Here is a 19,792-nt window from a genome sequence, read left to right on the forward strand (position 1 = left end):
GAAATACAGGAACAGAACAGTTATGTGCATCCTTTCAAGCACACCCTTCTCATTAACAAATAAGGTTTTATATGTAAAATGGCTAAATAAAGAGAAAAATGATTGATTATTATATTATTATTTGTGCCCTGGTCCTATAAGAGTTCTTTGTCACTTCCCAGGAGCCGGGTTGTGACAAAAACTCACATTCATTCTTATGTTTAACTTCTCTAGGGTAGGGGGCAGCATTTAGAATTTTGAAAAGCGTGCCCAAATTAAACTGCCTTCTACTCAGGCCCAGAAGATAGGATATGCATATAAATAGTAGATTTGGATAGATAGAAAACACTATAAAGTTTCGAAAAAACTGTTAAAGTAATGTCTGTGAGTATAACAGAGCTGATTTGGCAGGCGAAAAAACCTGAGAAAAATCCATTCAGGAATTTTTGTTGTTGTTGTTGTAGTTTTCTATTCAATGCCATTACAGTATCCATTGACTTAGGACTTAAATTGCAGTTCCTATGCCTTCCACTAGATGTCAACAGTCTTTAGAAATTGTTTAAGGATTGTATTCTGAAAAATTAGGGAGTAAGAGCAGTCTGAATGAGTAGACCCTGCCGTGTCACAGAGCTTTTTCATGCGCGCGACCGAGAGAGTGCCTTTCTTGTTGACCTTTTATATTGACGACGTTATTGTCCGGTTGAAATATTATCGATTATTTAGGCTAAAAACAATCCGAGGATAGAATATAAACATCGTTTGACATGTTTCTATGAACTTTATGGATACAATTTGGATTTTTTTGTCTGCCTGTTGTGACTGCGTTTGAGCCTGTGGATTACTGAAGAAAACAGGCGAACAAAACGGAGGTTTTCAGATATTAAGAGAGACTTTATCGAACAAAAGGAACGTTTATTGAATGTCTTCTGAGTGCAATCATATGAAGATCATCAAAGGTAAGTGATTAATTTGATCTCTATTTCTGACTTGTGTAACTCTTCTACTTGGCTGGTTACTGGTTTGTAATGATTTGTCTGCTGGGCTATGTTCTCAAATAATCGTAAGGTATGCTTTCGCCGTAAAGCATTTTTGAAATCTGACACCGTGGTTGGTTTCAATCTTTAAACCTATGTAAAACGGTTGTATATTTTCTGAATTTTTATAATGAGTATTTCTGTATTTGAATTTGCCGCTCTGCAATCTCACCGGATGTTGGCCAGGTGGGACCCTAGCCCACATACCCTAGAGAGGTTAATAAATGTATCGTATAGTGTGTGTGTGTGGCAGGCTTACAATGATGGCAAAAAAAAAAACATTTGAGTGTGCGCTGACTCTGGTGATAGAGGGGGTACGCAGCTGGAGGTTGAATGTTTGAAGGGTACGGGACTATAAAAAGTTTGGGAACCACTGATCTAGGATTACCCTTGGCTTACACGGAACCCAAACCGTGCGTGCGTGCGCCATCGTTGCATAAATCGCTGCATGTATTTTGTCCCCCCCACACCAAACGCGATCACAACAAGCAGGTTAACACATCAAAACAAACTCTGAACCAATCATATTAATTTGGGGACAGGTCGAAAAGCATTAAACATGTATGCCAATTTTTTAGCTAGCTTGCTGTTGCTAGATAATTTGTCCTGGGATATAAACATTGAGTTGTTATTTTACCTGAAAAGGCACAAGGTCCTCTACTCCGACAATTAATCCACACATAAAACGGTGAACCGAATCGTTTCTAGTCATCTCTCCTCCTTCCAGGCCTTTTTCTTCGACTTTATAATGCGATTGGCATTTCATAAATTAAGTGCTTTACCGGCACTGACCTTGTTCGTCTTTCAGTCACCCACGCGGGTATAACCAATTAGGAGATGGCAACGTGGGTACCGGCTTCTATAAACCAATGAGTTGGGAGAGGCATGACTTGCCGCGCGATCTGCGTCAGAAATAGAACTGACTTCTATTTTAGCCCGTGGCAACGCAGACGCTCGTTGGCGCGTGCGAGCATTGTGGGTGCAATAATTGAATAGCATAGATTTCTAAATATATTTTGCAGCGCACGCGACGCAAGCGGTGTAGTCAGCCTGTTGGTCACTGACTATTACCAATGTGCTATGGTGAGAATGATTTTTGAGAGATCAATTTAAAAACTATACTGAACAAAAATATAAATGTAAAAGGCAACAATTTCAAAGATTTTACTGAGTTACAGTTCATTTAGGGAAAACAGTCAATAAAAAAAAATTCATTGGGTCCTAATCTATGGATTTCAAATGACTGGGTGGGTTTGGGAGGCCATAGGCCCACCCACTCAGATTTAGTTTTTTACCCAAACACAGGTTACACATGGTCTGAGATTGCGAGGCTGGTTGGAAGTACTGACAAATTCTCTAAAATGACATTGGACGTAGTTTATGGTAGAAAAATGCACATTCAATTGTCTGGCAACAGCTCTGGTGGACATTCCTGCAGTCAACATGCCAACTGCACACTCCATAAAAACTTGAGACATCTGTGGCATTGTGTTGTATAAGAAAACTTCACATTTTAGAGTGGCCTTTTATTGTCCCCAGCACAAGGTGAACCTGTGTAATGATTGTGCTGTTTAAGCAGCTTCTTGATATGCCACACCTGTCAGGTGGATGGGTTATCTTGGCAAAGGAGAAATGCTCACTAACAGGGATGTCAACAAATTTGTTCAGTATAAACAACAAAAAACTATCACTATCGAAGTCATTCCAAAGTGTAGGTTTTACAGAGCAAATTAAATGTGACCATACTATATCAATCATATACTGTATCAATGATGCTATATAGGCCTATACACACATTGAAAAGTATGTGGACACCACTTTAAATTAGTGGATTCAGCTACACCCATTGCTGACAAGTGTATAACATCGAGCACACAGCCAATCTCCATAGACATACATTGGCAGTATAATGTCCTTACTGAAGAGCTCAGTGATTTTCAACATGGCACTGTCATAGGATGCCACCTTTCCAACAAGTCAGTTTGTCACCATGCGCAACGCCAACTTTCGGCTGGAGTGATGTAAAGCCTGACGCCATTGGACTCTGGAGCAGTGGAAACACGTTCTCTGGAGTGATTAATCACGCTTCGCTATCTGGCAACCAGTCAGACGAATCTGGGTTTGGCGGATGCCAGAAGAACGCTACCTGCCCAAATGCATAGTGCCAACGGTAAAGTTTGGTGGAAGAGTAATAATGGTCTGGAGCTGTTTTTCATGGTTCCGGCAAGGCACCATAGTTCCAGTGAAGGGAAATATTAACTCTACAGCATACATTCTAGACATTCTAGAACAATTCTGTGCTTCCAACTTTGTGGCAACAGTTTGTGTAAGGCCCTTTCCTGTTTCAGCATGACAATGCCTCCTCGCACAAAGCAAAGTCCATACAGAAATGGTTTGCCGAGATTGGTATGGAAGAACTTGACTGGCCTGCACAGAGCCCTGAACTCAACACCATCGAACACCTTTGGGATGAATTGGAACTCAGACTGCGGGCCTAATCGTCCAACATCAGTGCCTGACCTCACTAATGCTCGTGGCTGAATGGAAGCAAGATTCACGGATTTTGAGGTTACTATAACTACAGTATAAATGTATTATTATGTAATGTAATCATGAAAGCATGCATATTTAAGATATCCACAGACCTGCGGTGACCTATCTTCACAATTTCTGCAATCAGAAGAATCGCGCAGAATCTTGAACGGCATTGATCACTTGCACCATGTACTTTTAATGCAATCTCAACTACAATCCAGGTGATTTGGTTCTGCTATTAGATTCATCTGTTGTATACAGTAAATAAACAAAATATCATATTTGACATTGGAATGTGGTTGTGATTTTAGATTGTTGAAAATATAGTGATAACACATTGGAAATTCAACAAACTTTTGGCTGAGTGGGTAAATATAAATTGTAATCTCATTGAGCAACATCAACCAAATATTGCCCAATTATCCATGTTGAAATTACGTTGTGTGCCCAGTGGGTTCTGTCAGATCGTGTACAGAACGCTGAGTACACATCCATCACAGCGAGAGAGGGGGAGAGAGACAGAGGCGGGAGAGCAAGAGAGTGAGGGAGAGAAGAGCAAGTAAGAAATTAAGAGATGAAAGTGAGGGGAGAAAAGTGATGAGGGGGAGTCAGGGTCAGAGAGAGGGTGAAAGAAGGAGAAGGGCCACAGACAAAAGGAGAGACAGAAAAGAGGTAGAGTGAGTAAATAGAGAGCGCCACCACAGGGAAAAGTCAGTAAATCAGCTAGCGCCACCACAAGACAGCAGACATGTCCAAAATCTATAAAGTAATCTTTTCTAGGTACAGCTCTTTCTGTCCCACTCTCTGCTTCTCATTCTGTCTCTTACAATGGTCAGGCTCCCTCCTAGAGGGAGGAGAGGACAACAGAAAATGACTGGAATGATTAAATGATGATACCTCTGTGTTCAGTCACTAGTACCTATACCCGGTCTCCCTCTCCGCCTCCCTCTCGCTCTGCATGCCTCTGAGCTTATTGCACTGCTCCCACTCACAAGGGTTAATAAGAATATGACACTTCAGTCTTCTTTCTTCCTATATGGCGTGTACCGCTCCCTCTACCTATCCCGGGGGTGGAAAGCAATGCAAGTAATAGCTGTGTTAATTTATGGAATGAATGGTGGAGCATTGCTTTAATAGCAGGACTGGCGTGGGACTGATGCATTTTTCACAATACGATTCACTGTCACACACACCGCTATTACCGCACGTTAGCTGGGCCTGACGATGAGCTGTGAGGGGAGAAAGTGGCTCTGGCCCCGCCCTGAGAGAGATGCATTGTGGGTGTATTTCTAGAGACAGCAGGCAGAAGGAAGAACGTAATAGCTGAAAATGTAGAGAGGGACTATATCATTCCAGAAAAAGTAGTGAGTGAGAGAAAAGAAAGGAAAAAGGGAGGAAATGAGGAGAGCGGTAGAGAGAACTGGGCCAGGCATTGGATGTGTGTGTGTACAGAAGTGTTGGGGCAGAGCAGGCTTGAGAGTGTGTGTTTGCGTGTGTGCATGAACACAAGTGTGTGGAAATGCTTGGTTGGGGCGATGGGGCCCACCCCTTGGCTGAACCTCCATTCACTCCTGGCTCTGTGCTGCTCTGTGGTCGGGGCTGGAGCTGGCTGAGGGTAATTACAGTCCTGCTCTGAAAGCCACAGCACTGCAGCAAGTATGGTCCAGTATGCACATATGGTCCAGCATAGAGCAATAGAACTGCTATATTTTTTTAATTATTTACTCTCTGAAACTTCTAAATGTAATCATAGCCATTGGTTGTCATACTCCAACCCATACAACCATGCAATTGCAGTACCTTACTGACATAAAAGGCAAACCACACAAGAAACTGATCCTTCCCCCTGTAGCCAGAGGCAACATTATTTTCTCTCAGTAAATATTAACAATACAAAAACACAGCCAGCCCGGCAGCCAGCCAGGCAGGCAGCCAGCCAGGCAGGCAGGCAGGCAGGCAGGCAGGCAGGGCCCCAAGTCAAAGCCATTACCTGTGATATCTTCCAGCCAGTTTCTCTGTAGTATATACTAGTATACTGTGATCTGGCCTCAGCAATATTATAATCTAACCACAGCTATTTAACCACACAATCACTGTGAATCAATTATCTACCACTGGTTTTTAAATAGTATAAAGAAAGAGAGGAATAAATAGAAGAGAATATAAAATAAGTTAACATTTCACTCTCTGGCTCAACTTTCCTCCTTTCAGTCAGAGACGCAAATATTTTCTTTCTCAGTTGTTTCTTAGCAACCGGGGAGAACTTTCCAATGACGTCATACGGAAACATTTTCAGAAGATTAAACTACGATTAAACTAATTTCATTGAGTTAAGGAACGTTGAACGCTGCAGTGAGCAAAAGAACTGAGAGACAGAGGTTCATATCAACAGTCAAGTGTGATTGGAGATGACAGTGTCTGCATCCCAAATGGCACCCTATTCCCTATAGTGGGCCTATAGGGCTCTGGTCAAATGTAGTGCACTATAAAAAGGTAATAGGATGCCATTTAGGACACAGCCAGTATCATTACACAGACCAGATACGTGAAGAAATTTGTAAAAAAACAAATAAAATGATATATATCTGCCTTTTCTGTCCTGTGTGTAAGTGAGTCTGGGGCCAGGAGCATTCCTGCTTTGACTAGAGAGAAGAGTTAAGGGTTCTGGCCTGGCCTAGTGTTTCATCAGCGTTGCAACAACGTTCCAGGAGGGGAGAAAGTGTGTGTGTGTGTGGTTGTGTGCTTACCGTCGGTCGTTTCTCCTGCGACGGAAAAGCTTTTTGGTTTGGGCGATCTCAGCTTCGTTAGGCAGGGGCGGGAAACCCTGCAGAGCGAGAGAGAGGGAGAGACATAGCAAACACTTTAATCTAAAGCGAGTTACAGTGTGTGCGTAGATTATATGGTCATTGTATGCACAAACTGAATTCCTGAGTGATCTTTTCTTTAGCCCACATGCATACTGTACATAAAGGGTTGTCGTTAGATGGTATTACAGCTACGGATGGAAGTGACGCACAAATCGTCGTCATTTTTGTGTCTTTTCTCCCAAGACAGAGAGGAATCCAGCACCCCTCCCTCCCCCATGTCTAGTTACCGCCTTCCCATCCAACAGTTGTCTACGCCCATGCAGGCATTGAGCGACGCATGGAACCCACCGCAAATTATAGGTCCACCTCACAACCTCCAATAAGGAAGGAAGGAAGGCAGAGGCACACAGCCAATGCAGAGCTCCTCTCCTCTCATACCCTTAACTTCTCACAGGAATGTTGGCAGCCTACAATTTCCCCAGACAAACTCTGAAAGAGGGGAGAAGGTGTGGGGGGGGGGGGGGGGGCACTTAGAAGCAGCGGGGAACCGGCTCCAAGTCAAGACAGCTATATTCCATATGTTGTGTGTGTCGGTGGATGTGTGTGTTGGAGTGTGTGTGCAATAATAATAATTTGGTGGGTGCTAATATTTGGCCTATTATTTGTAGAATTTGGAATTGGTAGTGTGTTTTTTGTTGTTGTTGCATAACCCAACTCTCCCCGGTGGGGTCACGGCAGGGGTCAGCCATTATCAACAGTGACCGCGGCGCAATCAGGGTTAAGCACTTAAGACAGATTTTCACATTGTCGGCTTGGGGATTCGAACTAGCGACCTTTCAGTCACTGGCCCAACGTGCCACCCCTGTGTGTGTGCTCTAAAGGCAGAACTTCATCACTTAAATATAGTGGTTTGGTTGTTTTCAGTCAAAACTGGTTTGTCTGGGATGGAAACAGTGTCTGGTGTTGTCATGGTTACAGATGGTCAACTACAAGTTTGAGGAGGAGGATGACTGGGGGAAGGGTGTTCAAACGTGTTTGTGTGATTGCGCGTTAAAGTGTTGATAATGTTTGTGCACAGTTTGTGTGCGTAATGTGTGTACAAGATGTGTTATAAATTTCTGGGTGGGGTGGGTTCGTATTTTCTGTTTGACATGTAGTGTGTGTGTCTACAACTTCTCTCTATTCTGCCCCTCTGTGGTGACGTGGTATGGCAGTGTGTGGCTCCAGTCCAGGTTCCAACCCTGTTATCTCCCGATCAGCAGTGTCTGCACAGGAAGCAGTGGAAACGCCCACTCTTGGGCAGACACCCTCACTCTAAACCCCCACAGCCCGCACTTTAATTGCACTTCAGTCAACAGAAATCAGGCGTTCCGCAGAGCCAGCCAGTGTAGGGAAGAGCCAGGCACAACCCATACCTCCAACCCTCCTAACACTAACCCATCCCCAACCCTTAATCTCATAAGAAACCACATCCAATAGGCTATGTAGCTAGCTGCACATGATTATATTGTACGATTATCAGACCCCTTGACTGTTTTCAGTTACAGCCTTATTCTAAAATGGATTAAATCATGTTGTTTTCTCCCTCTTCAATCTACACATAATACCCCATAATGACAAAGTGAAAACATATTTTTTTTATTTTAGGGTAAATTAATAAAAATATTTAAAAAATACCAGAAATATATTGCCATGAGACTCGAAATTGACCTCAAATGCATCCTGTTTCCATTGATGATCCTTGAGATGTTTATAAGGTCCACAGTTGACAGTGCATGTCAGAGCAAAATCCAAGCCATGAGGTCGAAGGAATTGACCGTAGAAATGTACCCCAAAAAAGTATGCAGCATTGAATGTCACAAGATTCTCTGGTTTAATGAAACCAAGATTGAACTCTTTGGCCTGAATGCCAAACGTCACGTCTGGAGGAAACCTGACACCATCCCTAAAGTGAAGCATGGTGGTGGAAGCATCATGCTGTGTGGATGTTTTTCAGTGGCAGGGACTGGGAGACTAGTCTGGATTGAGGCAAAGATGAACGGAACAAAGTACACATCCTTGATGAAAACCTGCTCCAGAGCGCTTAGGACCTCAGACTGGGGCGAAAGTTCACTTTCCAACAGGACAACAACCCTAAACACACAGCCAAAATTTCACAGGAGTGGCTTCGGGACAAGTGTCAATGTCCTTGAGTGGCCCAGACAGGCCCGGACTTGAACCCGATCGAACATCTCTAGAGAGACCTGAAAATAGCTGTGCAGCAACGCTCCTCATTCAACCTGGCAGAGCTTGAAAGGATCTGCCGAGAGGAATGGGAGAAAATCCCCAAATACAGATGTGCCAAGCTTGTAGGGTCATACCCAAGAAGACATAAGGCTGTAATCTCTGCCAAAGGTGCTTCAACAAAGTACGGAGTAAAGGATCTGAATAATTAAGTAAATGTAATAGTTCAGTTGTATTTATTTTTGCAACATTTTTCAAAAAAATTGTTTTTGCTTCGTCATCGTGGGCTCTCGTGTGTAGCAATAGGTACCGAGTCAATGTGGGGCTAGTCGAGGTCATTTGTTCATGTAGGTGGGGGTAAAGTGACTATGCATAGATAAAAAACAGTGAGTAGTAGCAGTGTAAAAAAAAAAAAGGGGGGGGGGGGGGTTAAACATAAATAGTCTGGGTGGCCATTTGATTAATCATTCAGCAGTCTTATGGCTTGCGGGTAGAAGACGTTAAGGAGCCTTTTGGTCCTAGACTTGGCGCTCCGGTACCGCTTGCCATGGGGTAGCAGAGAAAACAGTCCATGACTTGGGGGACTGGAGTCTTAGGGAATTTTTTAGGCCTTCCTCTGACACACCTAGTATATAGAGGTCCTGGACGGCAGGACGCTTGGCCCCCGTGATGTACTGGGACGTACGCACTACCCTCTGTAGCGCCTTACAGTCATATGCCGAGAAGTTGCCATACCAGGCGGTGATGCAACCGGTCAGGATGCTCTCGATGGTGCAGCTGTAGAACCTTTTGAGGATCTTTTCAGTCTCCTGAGAAAAAGTGCTGTTGTGCCCTCTTCACAACTGTCTTGGTGTGTTTGGACCATGATAGTTCATTAGTGATGTGGACACCAAGGAACTTGAAACTCTTGACCCGCTCCACTACAGCCCTGCCGATGATAATGGGGGCTTGTTCGGCCTGCCTTTTCCTCTAGTTCATGATCAGCTTCTTTGTCTTGCTCACATTGAGGGAGAGGTTGTTGTCCTGGCACCTCACTATAGGCTGTCTCATTGTTGTCGGTAATCAGGCCTACCACTGTTGTGTCGTCAGCAAATTCAATGATGGTGTTGGAGTCGTGTTTGGCCATGCAGTCTTGGGTGGACAGAGCACAGGAGGGGACTAAGCACACACCCATGAGGGCCCCAGTGTTGATGATCAGCGTGGCAGACGTGTTGTTACCTACCCTTACCACCTGGGGGCGGCCAGTCAGGAAGTCCAGGATCCAGTTGCAGAGGGAGGTGTTTAGTCCCAGGGTCCTTAGCTTAGTGGGCACAATGGTGTTGAACGCTGAGTCAATGAACAGCATTCTCACATAAGTGTTCCTTTTGTCCAGGTGGGAAAGAACAGTGTGGAGTGCAATTGAGATTGTGCCATCTGTGGATCTGTAGGGGCGGTATGCAAATTGGAGTGGGTATCTGGGATAATGCTGTTGATGTGAGCCATGACCAGCCTTTCAAATCACTTCATGGCTCCCGACGTGAGTGTTACGGGGCAGTACTCATTTAGGCAGTTTACCTTCGCTTCCTTGGGCATAGGGACTATAGTGGTCAGTTTGAAACATGTAGGTATTACAGACTCTGTCAGGGTCTGCACCGGGGTCTCCCACTCCTCTTTCTATTCTGGATAGAGACAGGTTGAGCTGTTCTGTGAAGAGAGTAGTACACAGCTTTGTACCAGACCTTCAGTTTCCTGGCAATTTCTCACATGGAATAGCCCTCATTTCCCAGAACAAGAATAGACTGCCGAGTTTCAGAAGAAAGTACTTTGTTTCTGGCCATGTTGAGCCTGTAATCAAATCCACAAATGTTGATGCTCCAGATACGCAACTAGTCTAAAGGCCAGTTGTATTGCTTCTTTAATCAGAACAACAGTTTTCAGCTGTGCTAACATAATTGCAAAAGGGGTTTTCTAATGATCAATTAGCCTTTCAAATGATCAACTTGGATTAGCTAACACAACGTGCCATTGGAACACAGGAGTGATGGTTGCTGATCATGGGCCTCTGTACACCGATGTAGATATTCCATTTATATTTATCTGCCGTTTCCAGCTACAATAGTCATTTACAACATAAACAATGTCTACACTGTATCTCTGATCAATTTTATGTTATTTTAATGGACAAAAAAATGCTTTTCTATCAAAAACAAGGACATTTCTTAGTGAACCCAAACTTTTGAACGGTAGTCTATGTTCAAATATTAGTGTTTGCTTCAGCCTGCCTGAAGTGCCTGATGGGCCAGGTTTTCATACTATTCTGAGACTATTCTATTGGATCCATTGCACCAGGCAAGCTCGATCAAACCCAGTTAAATTGTCTGAAATTATTTCAAATATTATTTGAACACCGGTCTGTTCAGACGTAGCTCATTCAGAAGAAGTGAAACTTTCCAGAGCCCAGACCGCAGGAGGGTGGGGTTCCTTCCCAGTCAGTCTCCTACCCAGAGTCCCCAAGCCAGTCCTGCAGTATGAATCCCCAGAGCAATAAGAGGATCATACCTGGCTTAACAGAGACACGCACACAGCACTGAGCCATTCACTTACACTGCAACACCTTCATAACTCGACTTTAGGTTACACATTTCAGACATAGTCTGGGAGAAGTTAACCAAAGAAATTAATGTTGCTGTTCTTTCGAATTTACTTTTTCCCCCTCTATCAAGTTTTCTTCCTCTGTCTAACTAAGCTGCTGTGGTGGTGCTGGGCTCTGATTGGAGGCTGATTGGATACAGATGTGTGCGGAGGCTGGAGGCAGGGGAAGGCCTTTGTAGTGTGGCATGGTGGTAATACGAGCCTGAGACACGCAGCAGAGAACCACAGGAACAGAGGCCCAGCCCCAAGCAGCTAGCCCCGGCCAGAGTCTTGCCCCGGGGAGTAAGGCAGGAGGAGAGGGGATTCAGAAGGAAAGAGCGCCACCACACTGGGGTGGTCAAGATGAAGGGACACACAAAAAGAGTCTTGCTAGCCCACACTCCCGAGTCTACACAGAACCGGTTTTGCAACAATACCAGACAGCCAACACAACCATCTAGTTTAAAAAAGATTATTGAGTATCCCTGATCCCAGGTCAGTTAGAGGTGTACACAAGTTCATTCTGGTGGATAAGCAGAGGAGATACCAGTGTAGTTATCCTTCTGCGGAAAATAAACACTGATTAGTGCCAGTAATATTAATTCATAATAAGTCTGCTTCATTCAGCATTTAACTGGTTAACTTCAGAGAACGCTCTGAGCCAGGGGGACAGATAAAAGATGGGGAAAGGCCTAGGAGGAGAAAAAGTGGGAGGGAGAGAAGCAGAGTTGCATGTTTAGCTACTGTTGTTTTCCTGTAGGATATCATTAGCTGTAATCCTGCTTCCAAATGGTTACCAGATGACTATCTGAACTCCAGTATACTTACACAGTCATCAAAGCCTAAGAAAAAATGCAAATATTTAGAGAAACGTTAGCAAGGGAGATTTGGGGTTTGCATGGGAATCTGCTGTGAATCATCCCATCATAACTTAGATTTTTAAGTGCTGTAAACAAATAAAAAGCCCATTTTAAATATGCAAACTCAGACATGGACATCAAGACTATTGTCTTCAGACCGTGTCCTGTCTGTACTCCTTAAGCGTCTTTTAGACTATGCCGATTGCATTTGGGTGTCTTTCATCAGTGCAGAGGACCAGACTGATCAAAGAGGAGGTGTGTCCTCAGCACGTCCCCTTCCCCAGCCAGGCAGTATGACCTTTAACCTAGCAGCAGACATAGGGAAGGAGCCTTGGAAGGCTCTGTGGACGTGACGACGGGCCATGGGCTTGTGTGTGTGTGTGTGTGTGTAGTATAGAAACATCACCAGGTAGCGCACGTACAGCACCACATTCCAGGGGCTGGGGTTCAGGGGTCAAGAGGGGCTCCAACCTCAGACAGTAACAAACATTCAGAACATTGAATGTATAACCTCATGATTATCCATGACGACTGTTGTGGAAGAGAAGCCATAACAAGTCATATGCCACAGAGAGCAAGAAAGTCTCTTATAACACAGTTGATGGAATGGAAGTCAGTCTGGTTGAGGTGACTTCCTCTAACCCCTTACTGTGTAATTATCCTGCTAGATTAAGCTTCATTCACAAAGCCTACACTCCATTGTTCAATCTCTGCTTATTTATGCTTGTTTGGCCTCCCTACAAAAGCAATAAATTAAGGAGAAAAAAAATGACTCTCAATGTCATTACAGCATGTATTATTTCTAGACTATGGGTTATACAAATTAACTTTCTTTCTGACGCCTCGTGGTGAAAAATGTGATACGCATATGCCTTCCTCTCTGGACAGGAAGGAAAACAGTTAAAAACGTTTTTTTAAAACCCATGTTGCTTCTTCAAGCTGAAATCCGCGATAGGCGCAACAGCCATGTTTTGGGCCATGTTTTCCTCAGCACAAACACATTGTCTTTAATTGTTATTGGGGACAACTGGAACTGATTGACGACCACGTCTGACACATGGGAATTTGTCCCTAGAGTGCAGAGAGCAAGGAGGGAGAGGGGGAGAAAAGAAGATAGCGAAAGAGGGGGGAGAGAGAGAGCGAGAGAGTGACAGAGCGAGATAGAGATTCTTAGCCACAGCCACTGGAAAGAGAGCTGCTACTGGGAGGGAGGAAGGAAGGGGATCAGAGTCAGGGCCGTCTGATAACAGACCTTCTGAAAATATTTTTTTTACTGTGTGTGAGAGAGTGTTGCAGCAGCCAGCCAAGCAGCTATATTCCATGTGCTGCTGCATCTTGTACCTCAGGCGGCAGCCATTTTGTAATCTATCTTTGCAGACTTTCCTCTTCAGGGGACCTATAGTCAATTACAAAGGAGACTGAGGGGAATATGTGAATTATAAAACATTATCTTGCAATTACTGCCCTGTCCTTTATGTCTGCATTAAATTACTGTTGTTCAATGAGAAATAATGACATATTCCAACACTGTAAATACAATGTATGATATCCTAACAAAAATGAAGTCTTACACTACCGGTCAAAAGTTTTAGAAAACCTACTCATTCAAGGGTTTTTCTTTCTTTTTTTTCTTCAAAAAAATACAAAAAAAAAATACTATTTTCTACATTATAGAATAATAGTGAAGACATCAAAACAAAACTCAGCAAAAAAAAAAAGAACCGTGAGTCTCACTGTCAACTGCGTTTATTTTCAGCAAACTTAATATATGTATGAACATAACAAGATTCAACAACTAAGACATAAACTGAACAATCCTCCTCATGGACTGCAACAGATTTGCACAGTTCTAGCTGTGAGATGTTAACCCACTCTTCCTCCAAGGCATCCTCCGATCCAACAGGTCCAAGAGGTGCTCAATGAGATTGAGAGCCGGGCTCTTCGCTTGCCATGGTAGAACACTGACATTCCTGTCAGATGTGTCTGTTACTTGAACTCTGAAGCATTTATTTGGGCTGCAATTTCTGAGGCTGGTAACTCTAATGAACTTATCCTCTGCAGCAGAGGTAACTCTCTGTCTTCCATTCCTGAGAGCCAGTTTCAACATAGCGCTTGATGGTTTTTGCGACTGCAAAAATGTTCTGTATTAACTGACCTTCATGTCTTAAAGTAATGATGGACTGTCGTTTCTCTGAATATTTGAGCTGTTCTTGCCATAATATGGACATGGTCTTTTACCAAATAGGGTTATCTTCTGCATACCCTCCTACCTTGTCAGAACACAACTGATTGGCTCAAACGCATTAAGGAAAGAAATTCCACAAATTAACTTTTAACAAGGCACACCTGTTAATTGAAACGCATTCCAGGTGACTACCTCATGAAGCTGGTTGAGAGAATGCCAAGAGTGTGCAAAGCTGTCATCAAGGCAAAGGGTGGCTACTTTGAAGAATCTCAAATATAAAATATATTTTGATTTGTTTAACACTGGTTACTACATGATTCCATATGTGTTATTTCATAGTTTTGATGTCTTCACTATTATTCTACAAAATACAGAAAAACCCTTGAATGAGTAGGTGTTCTAAAAACATTTTGACCAGTAGTGTAAATAAATGATTGTTCAAACGACTGACACATGTAATGAAAATATGCATAGGGGTTGTCAACACAAAAGGGAAAATGAAAGGAACCAGCTCTTTAACTCTTTTTCTTCAGGGCTTTGGGCTACAAAGGCATAGAGCCAAACAAGCTTTGTTACTACAGCACTGTAACTATTCCTTTTTTTATGCGTTTTGAGATTAGGTCTGCGATCCAAATGGCACCTTTTCCTTTATCGTGCACTACTTTTGACCTGGGCTCTGGCCAAAAGTAGTGCACTATATAGTGAATAGGGTGACATCCCTCCCAGTTTGGTAATCTTATACTATGACTTATATCTCACTGCCTCAACACTACCCCATCCCTGGTCCCGACTCTACACGTGGCTTGTGAACTACAGAACTACTTTTCATCACTGCCTGCCACGGTGAGTTCCTCAGCTCTGAGGGCATCGCTTGTTTACATATCTCTCCTCTCTACCCAGGCCAGGCCCAAGTCTTACACATTCCCCCCTCATCTTTCCCAAGCCATTGTAAGGCCAAAGTCTTGAAATGCAAAACTGCCAAGAAGTCATTCATATTGGCTAAAAATAGGTCACAGATCCTTTAACTTCTCTAGGATAGGGGGCAGCATTTGGAATTTTGGATGAAAAGCATGCCCAAATTCAACTGTCTGCTACTCATCCCCAGAAGATAAGATATGCATATTATTAGTAGATTTGGATAGAAAATACACTGAAGTTTCTAAAACTGCTTGAATCATGTCTGTGAGTATAACAGAACTTATGTAGCAGGTGAAACCCAGAGGACAAACCATTCAGATTTTTTTGAGGTCACTCTCTTTTCAATGGGTTTTCATTGGGAATTCATTGGCAGTTCCTACCGCTTCCACTGGATGTCACCAGTCATTAGACATTGGTTGAGGTTTTTCCTTTGTGTAATGAAGAAGTAGCCCTGTTCAAAAAGAGGGTCACTTCATGTGTACTGTTTGATAGAAGCGCTTGACCAGAAAGCTAGCATCAGTTTGTTTTCTTCCTGTATTGAACACAGATCATCCTGTCTTCAATTTTATCGATTATTTACTTTAAAAAAATACCTAGTTGGATTACAAAAGTAGTTTGAAATGTTTTGGCAAAGTTTACAGGTAACTTTTGAGATATTTTGTAGTCACGTTGCGCAAGTTGGAACCGGTGTTTTTCTGGATCAAACGCGCCAAATAAAATTGACATTTTGGATATATATGGATGGATTTAATCTAACAAAAGGACCATTTGTAATGTTTATGGGACATATTGGAGTGCCAACAAAAGAAGCTCGTCAAAGGTAAGGACTCTCTTTCAGAGTTTTGTGTCGCGCCTGCATGGTTGAAATATGCTTTCTCTCTTTGTATAAGGAGGTGCTACCCTCAGATAATAGCATCGTTTGCTTTTGCTGAAAAGCGTTTTTGAAATCTGACATGTTGGCTGGATTCACAACACGTGTAGCTTTAATTTGGTATCTTACATGTGTAATTTAATGAAAGTTTGATTTTTATAGTAATTTATTTGAATTTGGCGCTCTGCATTTTCACTGGCTATTGGCCAGCTAGCGTCCCACATATCCCAGAGAGGTTCATTTCTTCTGTCACATGAAGTGTACACTACACTATTACAGATACCTTTATGCTTGTCTTGCCCATTTCAAACCCGTGCTAGTCTTTCATGTGTAATGCATGTGGAACTAGCACTGTAACTTGACACATCACTAAAGTGAATGGCCCATGTTATCCAACTGGAATCCTCCACACAGGCAGCACAGAGCTACACAGGGTCCTGTACGTCTACGGACGTCCGACATTGGTCCAAGTTTCCTCTCTGACCTCACATTATTTCATTAAGTGAGGTATTCCGGAGCTGAGAAGGCAGGCAGGTGAATGGAAGCGTACAAGGGAAAGAGAAGCGTCTTCGCTCAAACCAAACAGGAAGCGCTGTGGAATGTCTTTCCACCACAGGCCAGGAAAGTCCTCCAATAGGCTACCTGCTCTCTGTGTCACAGTCCAAACCCTGGATCAACTGGGGGAGCGGGTGGACACATACAGACGCACAGACACACAGGGATGCACACACACACAGATGCAAACACACACAAACATTAGTGTGCGTGATTGTGTGTGGGCAGTGAAGGGATTACAATACCTCAGGCATAAAAACCAGACTCTGGCCACCTCAAAGACCTCACAAAATATGACAGTTTTGCAAAACAGCCACCACCTAGCAACACCAGCTAAGTTCTACTTTTACTCAGGATCCCACAAATAACAACTGACCACAGAACTTGAGATGGGTGAGAAAATGAGGTATGCTTAGAACTGGTGGAATAATCAAGCATTACAACACACCAGTAAGAGTCATTATTTTCTGAAAGCATGGATCCAAAGTCCTGCAACACAGCCAGCCAATCACCTCTCCAATCAGCACTAGTATGTCCCATCAGATAGGCCTGCTGGATGGATGAGTCAGAAATAAGGATAACATAAAAATGTGAAATCTAAAAATCCACTGCCTCATCTCTCCTAGAGGGATATTACATTTCTATACATAACATTGTCTGTCCTCATTCCTTTCCAAAAGGGCTGTTATAAAAACTCAACTCTGGAGTCAGGACTGAGAAACATCTAATGGCTTATTATGCTCAGGCTCTAGTCTAATTGCTTATTATTCTGTCTTCAGGCTCTAGTCTAGTCTAATGGCTTATTATTCCCCGGTTTGAGTGTTCAGTATCTAGTCTAGTAGTCTAAAGGCTTATTATTCAGGATCTAGTTTAGTCGAATGGCTTATTATTCACAGGCAGGGACCCTATGTTCTCTATCTTTGTTCTCTGGCCAATGGTCACTGGAAGCATAAGAAGCCATTATGAGTGGAGCAGCCAGACTAGTGTCAGGCAGTGATCCGTGGATTAAAGACAATGGGGAGAGAGAGACTGCTGGAGGATTGATACTTTTGTAGAGGGAGTCGAGCAGTGCTTTGTTTTGCTGTTCTTCAGTTCAGTCAGTCAGGCCGGGATCAGGCTGTCGTCACAATGAGAGGCTGTAAGATAACCCCCACCATACCCCAGTCCCCGCAACATGCAAAGTGTTGGTCCCATGTTTCATGAGCTGAAACAAAAGATCACAGAACTGTTCTATACGCACAAAACCCTTATTTCTCTCAAATGTTGTGCACACATGTCTCTCTCTGTTAGTGAGAATTTCTCCTTTGCCAAGATAATCCATTCACCTGACAGGTGTGGCATATCAAAAAGCTGATTAACTTCTTGGTGACAGGGGGGCAGTATTGAGTAGCTTGGATGAATAAGGTTCCCAGAGTAAACTGCCTGCTACTCTGTCCCAGATGCTAATATGTGCATATTATTAATAGTATTGGATAGAAAACACTCTGAAGTTTCTAAAACTGTTTGAATTATGTCTGTGAGTATAACAGAACTCATATGGTAGGCAAAAACCTGAGAAAAATCCAACCAGGAAGTGGGAAATCTGAGGTTTGTAGTTTTTCAACTCTTTGCCATTCCAATATACAGTGTAAATGGGGTCATATTGCACTTCCTAAGGCTTCCACTAGATGTCATCAGTCTTTAGAACGTTGTTTCAGGCTTATACTATGAAGTGGGGGCGATTGAGAGCTGATTGAGCCAGGTGTCTGGCAGAGTGCCACAGGCTCTGAGGCGAGGTCACGAGAGAGTTAGCTCTCGTTCCATTGCTTTTCTACAGACATAGGAATTCTCCGATTGGAACATTATTGAACATTTATGATATAAACATCCAAAAGATTGATTCTATACTTAGTTTGACAAGTTTCTACGGGCTGTAATATACCTTTTTGAACTTTTCATCCGACGTTCAGCTGGACCTGAACGCGTGTTTGGATTTGTTTACAAAACGCGCTAACAAAAGAAGCTATTTGGACATAAATGGACATTATCGAACAAATCAAACATTTATCGTGGAACTGGGATTCCTGGGAGTGCATTCTGATGAAGATCATCAAAGGTAAGTGAATATTTATAATGCTATTTCTGACTTCTGTTGACTACCCAATATGGCAGATATCTTTTTGGCTGCTTTGTTGTCTGAAAGCTGTACTCAGATTATTGCATGGTTTGCTTTTTCCATTAAGTAAAAAAAAAAAAATTGACACAGCAGTTGCATTAAGGAGAAGTGTATCTATATTTCCATGTCCAACAATTGTATTTTCATTGACATTTATAATGAGTATTTCTGTAAAATGATGTGGCTTTCTGCAATATCACCGGATGTTTTGGAACTAGTGAACGTAACGCGCCAATGTAAAATCCGATTTTTTTATATAAATATGCACTTTATCGAACAAAACATACATGTATTGTGTAACATGAAGTCCTAGGAGTGTCATCTGATGAAGATGAAAGGTTAGTGATTCATTTGATCTCTATTTCTGCTTTTTGTGACTCCTCTCCTCTTTGGCTGGAAAAATGGCTGTGTTTTTCTGTGAGTTGGTGGTGACCTAACATAATCGTTTGTAGTGCTTTCGCTGTAAAGCATATTTAAAATCGGACACTGTGGCTGGATTAACGAGAATTATATCTTTAAAATGGTGTAAAATACTTATATGCATGAGGAATTTTAATTTAGAGATGATTATTACACTAGTGCACCTTGTGCTGGGGACAAAAGGCCACACTAAAATGTGCAGATTTGTCACACATTGCCACAGATGACTCAAGGTTTGAGGGAGCATGCAATTGACATGTTGACTGCATGAAAGGCCACCGGAACTGTTGCCAAATAGAGAAATGAACATTAAACTACCATAAGCCACCACCAATGTCGTTTTAGAGAATTTGACAGTACGTCAAACTGGCCTCAAAACCATGTGTAACCACGCCAGCCCAGAACTTCCGGCTTCTTTACCTGTGGGATTTTCTGAGTCCAACCACCCCCGGACAGCTGATGAAACTGAGGAGTATTTCTGTCTGTAATAAAGCTCTTTGTGGGGGAAAACTCATTCTGATTGGCTGGGCATGGCTCCCAAGTAGGTAAGCATATGCCCTCCCAGGCTGCACCAGATTAGGGCCTAATCTGTTTTATTTAAATTGACTGAATTCCTTATATGAACTGTAACTCAGTAAAA

General features: G+C 42.8%; 1 protein-coding gene across 5 annotated transcripts in view; it reads right to left on the reverse strand.

The window, feature by feature from the left end:
• The window catches only part of LOC109877932 (CBP80/20-dependent translation initiation factor), a 142,339-nt gene that overhangs the window by 76,242 nt on the left and 46,305 nt on the right, over positions 1–19,792 (reverse strand). For all 5 annotated transcript variants that reach the window (XM_020470165.2, XM_020470168.2, XM_020470167.2 and 2 more), the window contains one exon: positions 6,296–6,372. In XM_020470165.2, the coding sequence (XP_020325754.1) occupies positions 6,296–6,372 (77 nt within the window). The remainder of the gene's footprint in view (positions 1–6,295; positions 6,373–19,792) is intronic.

The sequence above is a fragment of the Oncorhynchus kisutch genome, linkage group LG23 (genome assembly GCF_002021735.2).
Source record: "Oncorhynchus kisutch isolate 150728-3 linkage group LG23, Okis_V2, whole genome shotgun sequence".
Classification (NCBI taxonomy): Eukaryota; Metazoa; Chordata; class Actinopteri; order Salmoniformes; family Salmonidae; genus Oncorhynchus; species Oncorhynchus kisutch.